General features: G+C 40.0%; 1 protein-coding gene across 2 annotated transcripts in view; it reads left to right on the top strand.

The window, feature by feature from the left end:
• Positions 1-19735, top strand: part of GALNT17 (polypeptide N-acetylgalactosaminyltransferase 17) — a 419991-nt gene that overhangs the window by 383571 nt on the left and 16685 nt on the right. For both annotated transcript variants that reach the window (XM_031967901.1, XM_031967902.1), the window contains exons 7-9: positions 7698-7883; positions 11117-11254; positions 13416-13511. In XM_031967901.1, coding sequence (XP_031823761.1) covers positions 7698-7883; positions 11117-11254; positions 13416-13511 — 420 coding nt within the window. The remainder of the gene's footprint in view (positions 1-7697; positions 7884-11116; positions 11255-13415; positions 13512-19735) is intronic.

The raw sequence follows: 19735 nt of genomic DNA, 5'->3' as shown, positions 1-19735 counted from the left end.
TGTAACCTTAGTCAAAACATTTAACCTTTCTAAGCCTCAGTTCCTATAACTATAGGATATATATATATATAAGAAAGAGGGGATGGACTAGGCAGCCCTTAACCTGCACAATGGATAGAAAACTTATCTTAGAGTTAGGAAGGCCTTATTCAGACACTTAACAGCTATATGACTCTGGGCAAGTCACTTAACAAAGTTCTATCTACTTCAGTTTCCTCAGCTGTAAAATGAGAAGGTTGTATTAAATAGCATCTAAACCCTCTTCATCCTCTAAATCTTTGACCCAGCTCAAAACCTATATTGTTAAAATCTTGGTATCCTACACCTAAGTCTAAGGTCTGGCATGACTTATTCTGGGATGGTGCCATTTCTTTTACTTAGCATTTATGAATATCTGTTTATTTATCTATTCTAACATTTCAACAAGGGACTGACACTAACCAGTCATTTCCATAATTCTCCATTTCTTTTTTTTTTCTTTCTTTTCTTCTTGAAAATATGAATGAAATATACCAATCTTGACTTTTCTGAAATTGCTTTCCTTCCCCTCAGCTACTCAGAGATTCCTGAATGGTTCCCTAATCACATCTCTAAGTTCATTTAACAGCCCTCTTCACTGGCTTCTGGAAATCTGGACTCTTTTAAGGCATCCAAAAAGGACTCTATTACCATTGGCTCACCTACATTGGCCTTGTGCTCCCTCTTAATCACATTTGTTCTCCAATTTCCAGAGCTAAGATCATCATCCTTGCTACAGAAAGTAGAAGCATCATGGGAGTCAAGTAGAGCTATTTTCCCACTGCCATATGTCATGTTATACTAGATGCCCTTTCTTCTTCTTCTTCTTCCTCCAAATTTAATCCAAACTCTAGGCAATTAGTACTTTCCTCATCTCACTTCATTTTGATCTTGATCTTCCTCTTTTTCCTAGTTTTAATTTTAATTGATATCTTTTGGCTTTGAATTATCTTCATTTTAAATCTATCTGTCTATCTACCTATCCATCTACCTATCTATATTTATATCTATATCTATCTTCCATTCAGTGATCCATCACTTGTACCAAAAAATAAAAATAACAAGGAAAAATAGTCCAATAAAACTGTCCAACACATATACCAAACTCAACAATATTAGAAGGAAAGGTACATTTTTTTCATCCCTTCTTTGGGTACAAATTTGTTCATTACAATTTCACAGCATTTGGTTTTGTTTTTATTGTCCAATCAATCAACCAGAATTTATTAACACTAGGTACTGGTTAGAGAGCTGAATATACAAAAAAATTTAAAAGCAGTCTCTGCACTCAAATTTAATATTTGAACTGGGAAGAAAATACATAAATAATTGGGTACCTGCAAGAGATGGGAAGGTTTGAATTGGGGATATAACATAAATAATTGGGTACTTGCAAAAGAAGGGAAGGTTCTAACCTCTGGAGGACCAGGAAAAAAAATTTCTTGCAGAAGATGGGATTTGAGCTCAGCTTTGATCAAAGCCAGAGAAACTGGGAGGAAGACGTGTGGGAAAAAAGAACATCCTAGGCATGGGGAACCTCCAGTTTAAAAGACTGGAGATGAGATGGTAGGAGAATATTGAAAATATAGAAGAGCAAATCTCCAGTAGACTTAGTTCATACAGTACATGGAAAAAATCAAGTGTTAGAAGACAACAAAGGACCATTTTGTGAAGGCCTTTAAATGTGAAAAGAAAGTCTTTATATTTTTATTTTGGAGACAGTGCAGATCTTTGTTGTAGCTGAGTCATTTTTTTCAGTCATGTCCGACTCTTTGTGACTCCATTTGGAGTTTTCTTGGCAAAGATTCTGGAGTACTTTTCCATTTCCTTCTCTAGCTCATTTTACAGATGAGGAAACTGAGGCAAATTGAGTTAAGTGACTTGTTCAGAGTCATACATCTAGTAAGTATCTGAGGTAATATTTGAACTTGGGGGGAAAAGAGTTTTCTCAATTCCAAGCCCAGGGTTCTGTGCATTATGGCACTACCTAATTGCCCCAATGGGGAGCTACTAGAATCTATTAAATAGGGAGTAAGATGGTGACATGACTTTAGGAATATCATTTGACAGAAGAATTCATTGAACTGGGAGAAGACTTGACACAAGGACACTAATTAGAAAGCTCTCATACCTGTTTGGGTGAGAAATGAGGAATTTCTGTGTATGTGAGATGTGATTGTGTGGATGTGAAAGGGGACACATAAAATGTCATGAGGATAGAAATAATGAGATTCGGTAACGTGTGGGTTAAATGGGAAAGTGAGAGAGAGGAGTGAGAACAACACGCCTGATTGGTTGGAATTGGTGGTAGCCTCTCTAGCAGTTGAGAAGTTCAGAACAGAGAAGGATTCTGGAGGAAAAATAACAAATTCACCTTTGGACATGTTGAATTTGAGATGCCGTGAGGTCATCCAACAATTAGATGGCACAGTGGATAAAGTGTTGGGCCTGAAGTCAGGAGAACCTGAATTCAAATCCAGCTTCAGAACTTTCTAGCAGTCTCATTCATACTCTCCATCAAGGTGGATACTTGATGAACTGGCAAAATGGTGTCCCATTTTTTCTCTCCTTATATCCCTACATGTTTTCCATGATACTGTTGCTCTCTGCTTTGCAGATCTCAATATCATTGAGTGTGTGTGTGTGTGTGTGTGTGTGTGTGTGTGTCTTGAAAGACTCTCCCAATTTTCTATTTTCTATTAGATCTGTTTGTTTTGTTTTTTTAAAGTAGGACGTACCGGTTACATTGGAAGCATTTCTATATGAGACTAAAATAATGCTCCAATTCGCTGGGGAGAAAATGAGCAACAATGGTAATTTGGCATTGGCTCCTACCAAAGATTACCCCTATGTGATTGTTGGCTTAATTCGAGCATAAGAACATAATCTCAAAAATGTGGCGTTGGGTCCAAGCCATAGCGTGTTCCAAGTTCCAGGTGGTTTGATTAAAAAAAGGAAGATGAAGGTCCCCGTTAGGAGGAGGCAGATGGGCACAGAATCTCCCAGAGATAGGCGAGAGCTTCCCACTCCCTGTCCATCTGTCAGGGACCTGACTTATTATGTCAGTCACCAGGCAGGTATTAAACTGGAGAGATCCAAGGGGCAGGATGTATGCATTTACTTGGCCGGGCATTTCGTTCTGTCTAATTTGGTTCCAAAGCATTTGCTGTTTCCTGCTGGTTCCTACCCCCCACCCCTTTACATTATGGCTGATGTGTGAGTATGTTGGGGGGGAAGGGAAGGCGCAATAGAATTTCACCAGGGGAGGGAGAGAGAGAGAGTGACTGCCAGTTCTGAGAAACCTTAGAAGAGACTTAATGTCATTTTCTCTTCCAAGCATGTAGCTGTGCCAGCCACATCCCAAGATGCTTTATGTTCCCGTCTAATCCTCCAGAAAGGTATCCAGGCACTTTGGAGGTTGGATAAACAGAATTAAACCTATTAAACAGATAGATCACCGCCGTTTGCCTGATAGCTTCCTGCCATCACTCTAACCATCCACAACATAAGAGAGCCCAGCTGTAATTACAGCTGCCCGGTTCTACCTTCCTCCTATGCAAGAGGCACAGAAACGCTAACAGATTGGGTGATGGATGCCAGCTGAGAGAATGATAACAGAGTCTCCCCTCTCCCCCAATGCCGTATAAATAATTCTAATTGTCTCTGGGCTTGTTTTTCAGTTTATTCTTCTGATTCCAGCGTTATACTCTGAAGAAAAGAAAATTGTCAGATTAATAGAGGGCAAGATTCCCACCTCACCAGATACACTCATTTCCTCCATCAATACAGATCCATCCAAAGGCTGCTAAATGATTCTGTCTTCATGTTTCCAATGGTGTTTGATGGATCATCTAACTGTAAAATGTGGTGACAGTAGCTTTGGAATATTTATAGTTTGGGTTGTTATGTGAAAAGGAAGGAGGGAGAGAGAAATAAAAAAGGAAAGGAGGAGGAAGAGAGAAAAAAGACAAGATAAAAGGGAAGGAAGGAAGGAATAGTGGAAGGAAAGTAGAAAAAGGAAGCAAAGAAAGGAGGGAAAGAGAAAAGGAGGTAGGAAGAAAAGAAGGGAAGTAGGAAGGAAGAAAGAAAGAGGAATAGAATGATATTTTTCTAAATCATAGGACAATAGTAGAACATAGACATTTCCTTTCTTTTAAAGGAAAAGAAATGAGATAAAAAAAGAAAGGAAGGAAGAGGAAGAAAAGAGAAAGAAAGGGAGGGGAGCAATAAGAAAAGAATATGGAGGAGATGGCAGTGGGATAGGGAAAGAGGAAGACAAGCATTGGAGAACTTCTGGATTTGAATCCTTGCTCCGCTACTTCATTCCTGTATGACTTTGGACAAGGCTTCTCTAGGCCCTAGTGGACTTATCTTTAAAAAAGGGGGTGGGGTGGGAAAATAGACTAGGTTACCTCTAACATCTAAGTTCTATGTCATTACATGTGTGGAAACTCTCAAAGTGAGCCTGGGATATTTAATTTTTGCCCTAATTCCCCCAGGACATAGCACACAGTAAATGTTTAATGAATACTTTTTGATTGATTGATTGATTGGTTTTCCTATGATACAGGAAAGAGATCTGTAGGGAAAAGAAAGCAAAGGAAAAGGGAGAGGGAGCTAAGCTGTTATAAAAGGGTATGGAAGACTTGTTTATCTGCTGAACCCATTTTACAGATGCATGCCCAAAATTCACCATATGGAAGCAGTACGATTTCTACCTGCCTCGGCTCTCAGATGTCAGATTAGGAGGCTGAAAGTGCAGGTGTTGATCAGAAGTGTGGATCAATGGCTGTGGGAGTTTAAGTCCCTGGGCCCTTTGGTTCTCTTTGGATCTTATATGAAGCCTGTCTACATTCCCCATGTCTCATGGTTAAGTCCTCTCCACCTCAAGTTCCTTGTCTGTAAAATGCAGGTTGGACTTCAAGGTCGCTTTCAGCTCTGACTTTCTAAAACTGTGATTCTTCCCAGAAGACCGGTCTGCCCAGTGTTCTGTAGGCCTTCTTCTTGTTCCTTTATTACCTCGGTACCGCCAAGGTGGTTGTCCATCTGCCTCCATCCCTCACTCTCAATTAAGAGCAGACCAGCAGACTTGTCTCCTTTTGGGGCCCTGCCTACATTCAGTCCCAGCTCACGCACAAGTCACTGGGCTCAGCACCTGCTCACTCTCATTCTTGTCCAGTCTGGTTGACACTTGTGCCCTCCCGAAGCTAAGAAAGCAGAGAAGCGTGGGGAACTGTGGGTCTAGAAGTGTTCCAAATACGGCTCAGTACAGTGGGTGTGTTGATCAGTCTTAGTGAACTGCTTTTGTTCTTCAAATACATACACACATATACATATGCATATATGTATGTATGTTCATAGACATATATATGATGTATATTTCTATTTTATGAATGTAATATATTTTAAATATATATTTTAGAAATATAATATATTATATTATTATATGTTCCATTTCCCAAATTTTTTGCTATTCAGTCATTTTTCAATCACGTCCGACTCTTCGTGACCTTATTTGTGGTTTTCCTGGCAAAGATACTAACCATGTGACCTTGGATGAAGTATTTACTCCCTAGGCCTGGATTTCCTCCTCTGTAAAATGGGAAAGAGTCATTTGCCGTTTCTTTCTCCAGCTCATTTTACAAATGAGAAAACTGAGATAAACAAGTTGAGTGATTTGCCCAGGATCATACAACGAGTCATTGTCTGAGGCCAGATTTGAACTCAGGAAGATGAGCCATTCTGACTCCACTGTATTTTATAAACATATATAAATAATAAAAAAATGATAATATAAACAAATAATAGACATAAATATATATTTTATAAAGATAAATTTCATTTATTTATATTTAATATATAAAATGTAGTAATGATTTATTTTATATTTATATATAAAATATACATAAATACTATTATATATAATGTATAAAATATAAATAACATAATAATACATATTTATATTTTTACATATAAAATATATACATATTATAATATAATATATATAATATAAAAGTATAATAAATATAAAAATATTTTTATATTTTAACAAGGGATGACTGTAAAAAAGAGAAGAGGATGTCTTTGAAAATGAAAGTAATGTTTAAAAAAAAGCTAAGAGAGTTATAAAAATTAGATGAAGAAACCCTTTCATTCTTCTGACATCCATAATTCTCAGCTGTTTTGCATTCCTTCAGAACATAGGCACAAGAGTGATGCGCATTTATAACAAGTGGCAGTTTGGTTTCCAAGTTGAATTGACCATGGAGTTCTAAGACATGGCTCTCCTCCCACTCAACTGTGAGCTTGAACCATTGGCCATGTTCCATCAATTTCCACAGAAGCTTGGACCAGAATTCCTAGAAATGTAAAAAGTATCACGGTCCTGCTTTCTGAGCGATCACTTGGAGGCTGGAAAGGATGGGTTTGGGGTCTGCATTTCTTGGTCTGAAGCAGGGCTGTGACCACACTGCAGCATTTGAGGGACCAGCTGGAAGGGTCTTTCTTTAACCTTCACCTGCTCACTGGTCCTTCCATTTTTTATCCCCTAGAAGCATGTGCTACATCCCCGCATGGACAAAAAGATAAAAATTTATCTTTTTTTGTAAGTGATGATAGGTGGTAGAATGAGAAAGCACCAGATTCCAGGGTTTGGGTTCAAATCTCACCTTTATCACTTACTAGCCATGTGACCTTGGATGAGGCACTTAATCTCTAGAGCTTGAATTCCTCCTCTGTAAAATGGAAAAGAGGGAAAAACCCAGCATGATTGCTATTATTTTCATTTTCAGAAAGTCCATGTTACAGTGTATAAAAGAGAGCTGGCCTTGGAATCAGGATCTGCCTGTAAGAACAGAACATTTCAGATTCTTGTAGGGTCACCAAACTATGATAGAGTTTACCAAATTTGAGAAAAGTTTCTCTGAATACTCTTGTAGAAAACATAAACATAGGTGGACTAGATGGGGGCACAATTGGGTAGATTTAAAATGGGCAGAATAGCCAAGTCCAAAGAAAAGTCAGTGATAGCATTTAATCAGGTAGCAGTCTCTAATGCACTATACCCCATTTTAGTAAACTTAATTAATGTTTAGTTAACAACTTGGCATGCTTCTCAAATTTGCAGCAGAATTAAGATCTGAGAGGTTAACAAACCAGAACACTGGACCCCAAAAGATCATCTCTGTCAGCCTCAGTTTCCCTATCTGTAAAATTATGAGGTCAGACTAGATTACTTTTGAAGTGCTACCTCTTACTCATTATAGGATAATTGCTGCCATTACTCTTTCAGTATAAACATATGCCTTAACACATTCAGTTATTGGACTAGGAAAATTCTGTAGGGGATCTTCCTTTTGGAGGGTGAAGGATTTATATGCCAATGAGAACATCTCATGCTAGAAGCTTAGTATTGTAGCACACTGAGTGCTAGACTTTAAATTGGGTAGATTTGAGTTCATATTCTACCTCAGACCCTTTACTAGCTGTGTGAGCCTCAGCAAGTCTTTTAACTTCTGTTTGCCTCCGTTTCCCCATATGTAAAATAAGCTTGGTGACTTCTAAGGTCCCTTTCAGCAGGACATTAGGAATGCTGTTATCTTCATGTAAGAGATCCAGGAATCTAAAAAGCAGAGAGCCCCTCAGATTGACAGCTGAATGGCCTGTACTTCTCATTCCAGGTGTGGCTCTGTGGCGGCAGTATGGAGGTCCTACCCTGCTCCCGAGTGGCCCACATAGAGAGGAAGAAGAAGCCCTACAATAATAACATTGGCTTCTACACCAAGAGAAACGCTCTGCGAGTGGCCGAGGTCTGGATGGATGATTACAAGTCTCACGTGTACATTGCCTGGAACCTGCCCCTGGAGGTAGGAGTTGAACATCCTTTCTCTGATGCATGTCTCAGTCAGAACCAAACAACTCTTGATAACCCCCCAACAAAAGATGTTTCATGTAATCAATTTGCTCCACTTCCTTGCAGTGATATGTTTCTAAACATACATATTTTCTTCCTCCTCTTTCTCCTTCCTTCCTTCCTTCTTTTCTTCCTTCCTTCCCTCCATCCCTCCACCACTACCCCACTTCCTCCTTCCTTCCTTCCTTTCTCCCTTTTCCTTTTCCTCAATCCCTCTTTCTCTTCCTCCCTCTATCCCTCCCTCCCTCGTTCCTTCTCTCCTTCCTCTCGTCTTTCTCCTCTCTCCCTCCCTCTCTACCCTTTCCTACCTCCTTCTCTGCTTCCTTCCTTCTCTTCTTCCTCCCTTCTAACCCTTCCTTCCCTCCCTTCCTTCTCCTTCCTTCCTTCCTTCCTTCCTTCCTTCCTTCCTTCCTTCCTCCCTCCCTCCCTCCCTTCCTTCCTTCCTTTCTTCTTTCCTTCCTTCCTGCTTTCCTTCCCTTCCTTCCTTCCTTCTTTCCTTCCTTCCTTCCTTTCTTTCTCTTTCCCATTTGGTCTAATCTTTCTATTTTTAGATAGGGAAACTGAGGCCTGGGGAGCTAAAAGTCAATAGGTAATCAAGTGGTACATCCAGGATTCAAATTTAGGTCCTTGAAATCCCCTCCTTCTCAATTTAGATCAAATCACACTTATGGTGAGAGTGAAAATTTGGTGTTATTTTTTCTTTAATACATTTCCAAATAATTTGTACATAAAGAAATTTGCTCTTTGGCATTTCCTTAGAACTTGAAATTTTTCTAACTGCTTTCTCTATATCCTCTTGCTGTATTCTCACCCCCTCCCTGTCCCTGGTCCTTGTGAGATGAGACGTTGACAGATTGTGTTGTCAATCCATGACTCCATGAAATACCTTCATTCTGTATCTTTACTCTATATCCCTATATTCCACTCTACATTCCTCTACCTTTTTATGGATTTCCTACCCACTCTCAGGGCCACAAGTGAGGATATGTGATATATATATATATATATATATATACATACATATGCACACATATGCATATGTGTGCATTTGTATTTTATGTGTGCTCACACGTATGTAAGTTTATATTTGTATCATGTATTTGTTTAATATGTAGTATGTTTGTATATCTGTTTGGAGAGTTGGGAATTGCAGCCCAAATTTGTTTAGAACTTTGGAATTTGCCAGTTTCCCTGCAGCAACCCTACAGGCTGATAATGCAAAGCATCCTTATCTATATTTTACAAGTAGAGAAACAGAGGGTCAATGAGGTTCACTTGAAGGTACCATGATACAGGGGAAAGATCATTAACTCTGGATTCAATTGGACTGAGTTCAAATCCTTGAGCAAGCCTCTTCACATGTCTTAGTCTCAGTTTCCCTTTTGTAAGTTGAAAGGGTTGTACTTAATGGATTCTGAGGTACCTTCCACTTTAAATACAATCTGAGATTGTATATGTATATGAAATGTATTGTATGAATATGAAATTGTATATGTATAAAATACTTGAGTCACCATATTGTATTATTATTTAACTGACAGTATCTCTGTAGCTAAAATGAGCAAGAAAATGCCCAAGAGAGCTTTTAAAAGAAAAAATAACAAGAAACCAAAAACCCCCACAAGTTATTTGAACATAAATGGCATAAAATTAAAATCCCTGGTTAATTCCCTCTAAAAATTCATAGGATTGAAAATGCCCATCCTACCATCCTGTTGCCAAAATTTTAATGGAAAAGCTCGAATCATCATCCCCACCTTGCAGTCATATCTGTCTTCACTGGGCCTCCAGGCTATGGAACTCTGTGTTCCCCCTGATCCAGGGCAGCCCTTTACAGTGTCTGTTGTTTCCCATTTTGGATGTCTGATTTTTACTTCTGCTCACAGAAGCCCATTAACTGTTCATTTTGGCAAAATCCAAGTGAATAATTCATTAGAAAATCATTATGAGGATTGTAATGGAAAATTACCTTTCCTTCTGAATATAATGAACTTCTGGAAAGACAAAATGGGGAACTAAGGGAGGGTGGGCTATGGGGGGTGGGTGGTGGGTGGTAGATCACACACCTGTAACAAAGAGCTCAGGGAAGTGGTTGTGGGATTCTTTTGCCTCTGTCAAATCATTTTATGAATAATTATACTGGTGGTGAGAGAAAGCAATGTGGGGATGAGTCATGGAGGATAAAGAGAAGGCGCTGCTGGTTCACAATGGATGAGGGAGATGTTCTGGACTACGGGCAGGGAGACATATTGTTCTCTAATGTGCCTTTGGACGAACGCAGTGGATGACCCTGAATGAACTGAGCAGCTTAGTGGGGAGAGGACAAGGCTTTGGTACATGGGAGCCATCTTCAGATATCTGAGGGACTGTCCTATAAAAGAGGGAGGTAGGCTTTTTCTGGTGACCCCAAGGGGCAGAACAAAGAATGATAGCTGCAAGTTTCAAAGAGACAAATGTAGGCTTGATATCCAGAAAAGCTTCCTGATGACTAGAACTATATCGAAAAGAAACGGCCAGCCGTGGGAGAGAGTGAACTTCACCTCAATGGAGGAAGGAAAGGGAAGATCGGATGACCATTTGTCAGGAATGGTCAAGAGAAGGTTCCTCTTCCTGTACAGATGGGACCCATCAGCCCCTAGATTCTCTGCCCATTGTGAGATTCTGTGAGTTCTCCGAGTCCTAGGAGCATCCTTCTGACATCTACAGTTAGGAGAAACTTCAAACGCCACCTGGTACAATTCCATTTAAGTGATGAGGAACCAGCTGTGTGATCTTGGGCAAGTCACCTAACCCCAGTTGTCTCAGCAAAAACAAAAAATAAAAATAAAAAAAAGAGAAGAGAAAACACAGGCTTGGAGAGTCGTGCCATCATAAGCCTAGAGTTCAAAGGAAGCTCAGAGACCATCTAGTCTGACTCCATCAGATGAGGAAAACGGTATGAAGGGATTTAAGGGAGTTGTTCAAGTCAGCCCAGGTGTAAATCAACACTAAAGGTAGGATGTGATTCCAGATGTCATGTAAGTTTCCCAAAAACTAGGAATCAGAGGTTCCCCTAAAGCTGACAATGGTCAGTTCTCTGCTTGAGTTGAAGGCCTTCTGAGATCCCTTCCCTCTCCAAATCTACCGTTCCTCCCATTCCCATTAATGCTGTTCTGAACTTGGTGCCTTTTAAAATTCTGTTTTCAGAACCCAGGAATAGACATCGGGGATGTCTCTGAAAGGAGAGCTTTAAGGAAGAGGTTGAAGTGTAAGAATTTCCAGTGGTACCTGGACCATGTTTATCCTGAGATGAGGAGATACAATAACACCATCGCCTATGGAGAGGTGAGTATTACTATGAATCACCCAGCAGTCGTAGAAGCTTGGTACCTGATGTTGGCCCACTTAGCATGATTTGAGATACCATTAGCTGGGTTGTGACAGGGAACAGTCATCAGAATGCCAGAAAAAGTAAATAAATGAATGAATGAATGAAAGCAATTAGAGCCCTCGCCATGTTGATCAATGATCCAGCTCTTAGCCCCAGCCTGCTCATTTATTGCCATCATGAAATTGCATGATTCAACTTGGGAATTGATTGAGTCTCCCTGAAATTATGAAAGTCTCAAGAAATATGGGTTTATTGAGATGCAGAGACCTCTTTCTACTTTAAAGACAAATGTATACCAGGGGATTCTCCAGGAAAGTTCTCAGGATTGGAGAAAGGTTGGGTGAAATTTAGGTAAAGTTTAGGAATCGAGCAGGCTGCTGCTGAAGCATGTTACTCATCTCCCAACAGAGAGGCATTGGACTCATGACAGAATAAGACATCTCTCTGTGTTTGCATCTAATCCAGGGATTTCTTTTATTTGATTATCCATGTCTATCACAAGCATTTTGTTTTATATAGATATAGATATAGATATAGATATAGATATAGATATAGATATAGATATAGATATAGATAGATATATAGGAGTAGGTAAGGGAGTAGGTAAGGGAGAGAGGGAGATATATATAGATATAGATATATATGTATGTATATATATGAAGAAGTGGGAGGGAAAGAAAATAGATATTTGTTCATGGAAAAAAAGTAAATTGACTTTTTAAAAAATTTTAGGAATTAGTGACATCCCTCTCATACAATCTGTATATCTCTCATTAATTCAGCATGGCCCATCATCTCTGGGGGCATCTTCCTGCCCACCTCCATATCCTCAGGGGTCCCATATAGGCTGTGTTCCCATGCCCTGGACCAAGGCTTCTTAAACTTTTCCCCTCATGACCTCTTTTAACCTGAGAAAATTTTACATGACCCTGGATAATATAGGTATATAAAATCAATGTACAAATCAGACATGTCCTGATAATCATAATTCCAAGTTTGGTTATGAGACCCCATATGGGATAAAAAGCTGGACCCTGGATTTCTCTCCTGTATAACTCCCATCCCATCATGGCCCTTCTGAATGCCTGAGGCTAATCCCTCCATCCCATGCTCCATACTAATATAAAGAGTGATAATGTTTAAATTTATGAGATTTTCTTTGATTATCATCCTCTCCTCTGCCCCATCTTTCTCCAAATGCTATTTCTATCTTAAATAAGGCCTTTAATTCTTTATCTACAAAAGAGAACTCATGGCAGGAAGTTTAAGCCCTATTTAGTCCAATTAAGGAAAGGTGGCAGAGGGAACTGGTGCCTTTCCAATGGTCCGGTTCCTTGTAGGATATCATTGTCTGCTCTCCCCATGTGCCTATTCTTCATTACTGGACAGGATGTGTCCATCCTGGGTGAAATGAGTAAACCCAAATATTTCAGAATCAGACTGGGGATTATGGGATTGCCAGCACATAGCTCCACAACTATAAGGACATGTAAAATTACTGGGCAGAATCTGAATTTAGAATCATAGACTTATGAGACCATGAAGGGCATCAAATCCAACTCTCCATTTAACAATGAGGACACTGAGTCACTTGGCCAGAACACATTGTAAGCGAGTATCTGAGGGAAGATTTGAACTCTAGTCTTCCATATTCCAACTCTCTCTCTCTCTCTCTCTCTCTCTCTCTCTCTCTCTCTCTCTCTCTCTCTCTCTCTCTCTTTGTCTCTCTGTCTCTCTGTCTCTCTTTCTCTCTCTCTGTCTCTCTGTTTCTCTCTTTCTCACTCTCTTAGTCTCTGTCTCTCTATCTCTGTTTCTCTCTCTCTCTCTGGGGAGAACGATCAGGACACAAGGGTAATGCATACATGGTAGTTTAATTAACATTTCCAAAATCTTGTAATATCAAAGGATATAGTATAATATGATCACCCTGGAAGGAACCTTAGAGATCATCAGTCACCCAACAATTACTTATTAAGGACCTACTGTGTGACAAGCTCAGAGGAGGCTGTATTTCTGACTCCATAGAAAGCCACATCCCTTGTGGTGAAAAAAAGCAGCTGTGCTGATGCGAAGGAACATCTGCTAACATGAACTGTTTTGTTTTTGTCCCCACAGCTTCGCAACAACAAGGCCAAAGATGTCTGTTTGGACCAAGGGCCCCAAGAAAACCACACTGCAATCCTCTATCCCTGCCATGGCTGGGGACCTCAGGTTAGAAAAGATGTCTCGCGTTCAATGGGAAACATCATTAAGTGTGCAATGAGCTTTCATGACTTTTTTTTTAGGACACAGGACAAAGGAATTGGGAGCCACTTTGGGGACTAGCTTGGGAGGCTTTGGTGATAAATGCAATTTATATCATTGCCCTTTTAATTTACTTTTTATGGAGATCTGAAGGGATGTCAGAGCAGGAAACCTCACTGAAATGAGAAAGATGGGAAGTAGGAGGTGGTGGGGAAAGTTAGGGTCCACAAGTGGAGTAAGGGATAGGTCAGTGATTGAGAAATGTTTTTAATTTTTCTGTCTGTGTATCTCCGGAGCCTGATACCTGGGGGAAATTTAAAATAAATGTTTTGTTGAGTTGGGTTATTGAGGCTCTCCTGGGCTACCTGAGTTCAAAAATGCTGCTCTCCAGGCTCTGGAGTCCTGGGAGCCTGGGTCTGCTGGGGGTTCGGGGGCCAGACAGATGGTTCCTCACCCATTCAATTTCTTAAGTAAGCATTTGTAAGCTGCCTCACTGTGGCAACTACATTTATGAATAAGGATCAAAATGATGAAATATAACACGATAAAGACAGTCTCATTAAGGGCTCACCACATATTTGCATAATCAAATGCCTGCTGCTTGCCTTCCGAGGCTTCTGCTTTTTCAGTGACTCAGGAAGTGGGTAAGAAATCTTCCCAGAGGTGGTGGGCAGGGAGGCACAGATTTCTGCTGGGTTCAGTGGGTTTTGGGGAAGGGAAGCATTTCCTAAGTTGCTCAGGAAGCTTGGGGGCCCTGTGACTGTCTGTGGGAAGCGTGGAGAATTCTGCCAAGCTCCCAGACAGGTTTCCATTTCTGAAAAGCCCCCAGAGCTCTCCATCTGAGCTCATCCTGTACCTTCTCCACCTCCTTTTCTCCATCAAAATAGTGAAACTTTGTGCTGGGACTCCATCTTTCAGATAATAGATTGTTTCCAAAGCACTTGATCTCATCTTATTTGATCCTCACCACCACGTGGAGAAGTGGGTGCTGCTTTTATTCCAATTTTACAGTGGAGGAAATGGAGATTGAGAAAGGTGAATGAGTTAGCCAGGATTGCATAACTAGTACATGTGGAGGGAGAATTCAAACTTGGACCTTCCTGAGTAATTACATATTCATAATGGGTACCTGGCTGCTGGTAGCTGATGCTGAGATCCTCCATCAGTCTTGGGGACTGATAATGACTTTCCATGCTGTCTCCCAGGAAACACGTTTCCATTCTAATAGGAACCTTCAGGCAGGATTGTAATGATGAGGATCATTGGGGGAAGGTTCTCCATCAGCCTTGGTGACTGATAATGACTTCCCATGCTCTCTCCCAGGATACATGTATCCATTCTAACAAGGACCTTCAGGCACCATTGTAATGATGGGGATCATTGGCGGAAGGATGGGCTGGGAGCTTCCTGTATCTGCTGAATCTTCCCAGCCTCCCACATGCCTCCTATGCCTCAGGCTAGCCCTATCTGCTCTCCAGAAATAATTCTGCAAGCTGGAGCAACCTGACCAATGTCCAGTAGGGTCTATACCTTCAAATCCCTTACATTCTATTTGGAAGATGTAAAATAGAAGATAAATACAACATATATGTCTAAATCCTCCTTCTTGTACACTTGCAATGGGAGGGGGGAAGGGTCTTATTTCTCAGTCAGTTCTTCAGGTTTCAATCAATCATGTCCAAAGACCCCTTTGGAAATGCTTCAGTAAGACCATAGCACCAGAGAGTTTGGACTCCCTATTAGAGAGAGTCACAAGTTTCTTTTTATACTTGTTTTTTAGATTTTAAAATGTATTGGAATCTTTTGTTTTTGCTAGAGACCCATTGTCTGTCATTAAGAATATGCATGAAAGATAGAGAGAGAAAAGCAATTCGGGAAAACTAATTCATTAATTAGTTTGACAGCATATGCAATTTTCCACCCCCATAACCTTTCACTTCTATACCAAATGGGAGAGAACACTTTCTCATTTCTTTTTTATGACAAAGTTTGGTTATTATAATTGCCCAGTGCTCAGTTTTGTTTTCAATTGCTCAATCATTTCAGTTGTGTTCAACTCTTCACGAGCACATTTGGGTTTTCTTGACAAAGATTCTGGACTGGTTTGCCATTTTTTTTCTACAGCTTATTTAGAGATGAGGAAACAGAGGCAAACAGAGTCACACAACTACTAAGTTTCTGAGGCCACATTTGAACTCAAGTCTTTCTGACTCCAAGCCTGATGCGCTATCCACTGTACTAATTAGCAGCCCTCAGGCTTTTTTATTATTACTGTTTTTTCCATTGACATTGTTGTGGTCATATGTATTTTCTGGGTTCTACTTATTTCATTCTGCATCAGTTCCTTGAGTCTTCCAATGCTTCTCCAACCCAGAGAGATCTCATAGTGTTCATGGATCACAATTTGTTTAGTCCTTCCCCAGGTAATGGGTTTCTCCCTTGTTTTCTGTTTTTTGCTACTTCAAAAAGTTCTGCTGGTTTTCTATGAGATGACAGTGGGTTTGTTGGAGGGAATTCTGTGTGAATAACAATGCTGAGTGAGATCATCACTGCTGAAGGGAGGTGGCTCACTCAGAGTATGTCTTTATTGGCCAATTGGAAACAACTCTGCTTTTTGAAAAAAGCCCTGGAAATTACCCAGAAGAACCTGTTACCATTTTTATTACAAATCTGATTTGTACCTAAGCCCTATCATGTAAAGAAATGGGTCACCATCAGTCGCTCTCATCTCCAGGGCTCACAATCATTGGATGGAACTTGGTGGCTCTATCAGTGTACCAACAATTGGCAATACCTCACTGAAGACACTTTCATACTTTGAAACTTGTCATGAGATCCAGTCCCTAGTTTCTAGCAGTTATGCTCTTTTAAGGTTCTGAGTAGTTCATGGTTGGACTGAGCCAACACTGCCAGTACCTCTCATATGCTAGAGCTGACACTGCCCAAGGCAATTGCTTAGTTTCCCACCACATGGATTTTCAGACATTGAGATGGAAGGAACCAGACCCTTCTGTTTCACAAAAGAAGAAGCTGAGATTGAGAGAGTTTCTGGGATTTTCTCAGGGTGACATGATTTGTATGTGGAGTTATAGATTGATTTGAACTCTGTCCTTTATGAACATAACAGAAAAATTCCTCCATCTTCACCCTGAAATTAGACACCAGGATATAGAAAGATTTTGGAGGAATCACCAGTGCTTAAAAATAAACAAACAAGAGAGCCATCTACACCCAGAGAAAGAACTATGGAGACTGAGTGTGGATCACAACATAGCATTTTCACTCTTTTTGTTGTCATTTGCTTGTATTTTGTTTTCTTTCTCATTTTTTCCCTTTTGATCTGATTCTTCTTGTGCAACATGATTTTTATGAAATATGTAGAGAAGAATTGCACATATTTACTTATATTGGATTACTTGCCATCTAGGGGAGAAAGTAAGGGAAAGGGAGGGGAAAAACTTGGAATACAAGGTGTTAGAAGGGTGAATGTTGAAAATTATCCAGGTATATGTTTGGAAAATAAAAAGCTCTAATAAAAAAAAAGAGTAATTACAGACAGAATAAAATACATGGAAATCTAAACAAACAAACAAAATAGTTTGTCCCTAGGATTTTTCCCAGGGCTTTGGGGATGCTTCTTGTGCTCCCTACTTGACATGCTTGCCTCACGTCTCAGCTTTCCCTCTTGGGAAGCTGACGCTGCTTCCTCCAGTTAATTCATCACCAGTGTAACGGATGAGCTTCCTTTTATCTTGTAATTAAATTTAATCTACTCTTAGACTCACTCTTTTGATAGCTTCATCTTTTAAGCGATGTATCATCCAAACACCTTGCTGTAATGATATATTAGTCCAGTAAGGCATACCTGATTCAGCACAGTGACGGGGCTGGGATGAGCTATCAGCAGAGAGAGAGAACTCTCCTAATTGTCTAAAGATTATAAATGAGGATGCTGTCCTGGGGTGGCAGGGGTTTCAGGGAGAACGCCAAGCAGATAATGTTAGGTAGGCCCTGGGGAAAGGGCCCTGGAAGGAGCTGCTGCAGGTGTCTTCAGGAGGAAAAACTGCAGCTGGTTTGTTTATGTTTCAGTGAATCTATGATCTCCTTTGGGTAAAAACTCCCTACAACGGATCTGGTAGCAACCCGTCTCCTCCCTCTCATGCTTTATGCCTAAAGTGAGCTGGGAGGGTGTTCCTAGAGATCCTAGAGCATTCCAGTCCAGAATCTTTGTCAAGAAAACCCTAGAGTTCCTAGAGAGCATTAAGTGGATAACCATGGCGTACACCCGCTCTTATTTTATTTCCTTTTCTGATGTTACATGACTTTGGTTATACACTAGGAGCATAAGTAATTATTTCCTTTAGTCCTAACAAGAATTCTAGGCAGGAGTGTTATTATAATGCTCATTTTATAGATGGGGAAACTGAGGCAGGCACCGGCTTGCAGCCTTGTTTATAGTCACACAGTTAATAGGTATCTGAGGCTGGATTTGAACTCAGGATTTCCTGACTTCTCTATTCACAGTGCTACTTTAGATTTTTAGTTAAGGAAGAAACCTCTGTGGATGAGACCTGCCTTTCTCTCCAGAATCTTCAACCTGGATTCATTCTCATTCAGCCTGAGGCAGGGGAATAGATTCTCAACAATAATTCATGACTCACCTACCTCATGTTTTTCTCCATTTCATTGTGATTCTAATCTCCTTCCAAACTCTGTGTGACCTAAAAGCATTGAAATTCATTTTGTAAAAAACAAAATGTAAACTGAACATCCAGGGAAGTCCAGCTACTACTCCAAGTATATCATATAAATCCTTTTGGACTCTCTTACAATGAAAACAAAATCAGCCGTGTTGGTGACTTTTAAACTCCTGAGTTTAGTAACGTCTGAATTCTCAGCTTTCTGAAAGGAAGGAGAATCCTTTTATCTTTTCCTTGTGAGGAGAGATCACTTCCAGTGCCCCATTTTCAGAATCTCATGGGAGCAGAGGCTGCTGTCTGCCATAATCCCATCTTAAGTAAGACATGTGTGACTCAGTTTCCTCATCTGTCAAATGTGAGGATTAGATGTGGCCTCTGCCATCCTTTCTAACCCCCTGTGAGCCTGATCCACAACCCACACTCTCCACTGTACCATCTGCCTGCTGTGATGATAATGATACATGACCCTGCAGATTCTCTGGGACCATGTTGGTGATCCAGAGCCAGTCTTTGGTTCAAGGACAAGCTCTGGGTCATTGAGAACTCTAAGTAAGGTCTCAAGGGTCATTAAGTGCATTCTCTGCCTCCTGTTCAGTTTGGGGCTCATCTCATTGTCCATTCCCAGGTTCAAGCTTTCTTCAAAACTCTGCTCAAATGCCACCTTCTTAGGAAGCTTTCCCCGACTCCCCAGGATCCAGTGCCTTCTCTAAAGAAGACAGACAGACAGATAGTCAGGTAGATGGATGGATGGAGAAGTAGATGAATAGATAGATTTACATATAAACACATACACATATAGCAAATATACAGACATGTATATATATATATATATATATGTACATATGTGTGTATATTTTGCATGTATCTAATATTTGCATGTATATTTACCTACATATAACATATATGTGAGTCACACATATGCATACATACATGTGTTATGATATAAACATCATGGGTAGGTAAACATATAGGTTGCTCTTTACCTATATATGACATATATGTATATATCTCATGATAAATATACATGCATGTATTTGTGTGTATATCATGATATATATACATAGATACACATCTATAGGTAAATATATTGGCTAATCTTTACCTATATATATCTTAAGTACATATATATTATGATATACACACATACATGCATAATATTCACTTTATGCATAAGGTACATAGACTCTAGGACTATTATCTCAAATACCTATTTATCCAGACAGACCAGTTACCGGAGGGTAAGCAGCTACTCCTCCCTTCAGAATTCTAGGGGTAATCTTGAAAAGTTAGAGTATCATTATTCACAAGGCCCCATTACCATGTTCCCCCCCAATTGATTATCAGTGGATAACAAGCAGTGAAGCTTAATTAGCTTCTAGAAATGGGTGGTAACTAAGGTTGTATAAGAAGAAATGTTTGAATAAAAATATCTAAATTTGAGTCCATACAGAGTCCAGGAGAAAATAGATTCAGCCTTAGAAAATTTAGGTG

This window comes from Sarcophilus harrisii, chromosome 4 (assembly GCF_902635505.1).
Source record: "Sarcophilus harrisii chromosome 4, mSarHar1.11, whole genome shotgun sequence".
NCBI lineage: Eukaryota > Metazoa > Chordata > Mammalia > Dasyuromorphia > Dasyuridae > Sarcophilus > Sarcophilus harrisii.
Note: the sequence above shows the minus strand (reverse complement) of the source record. Positions and strands in the feature narration are given on the sequence as shown.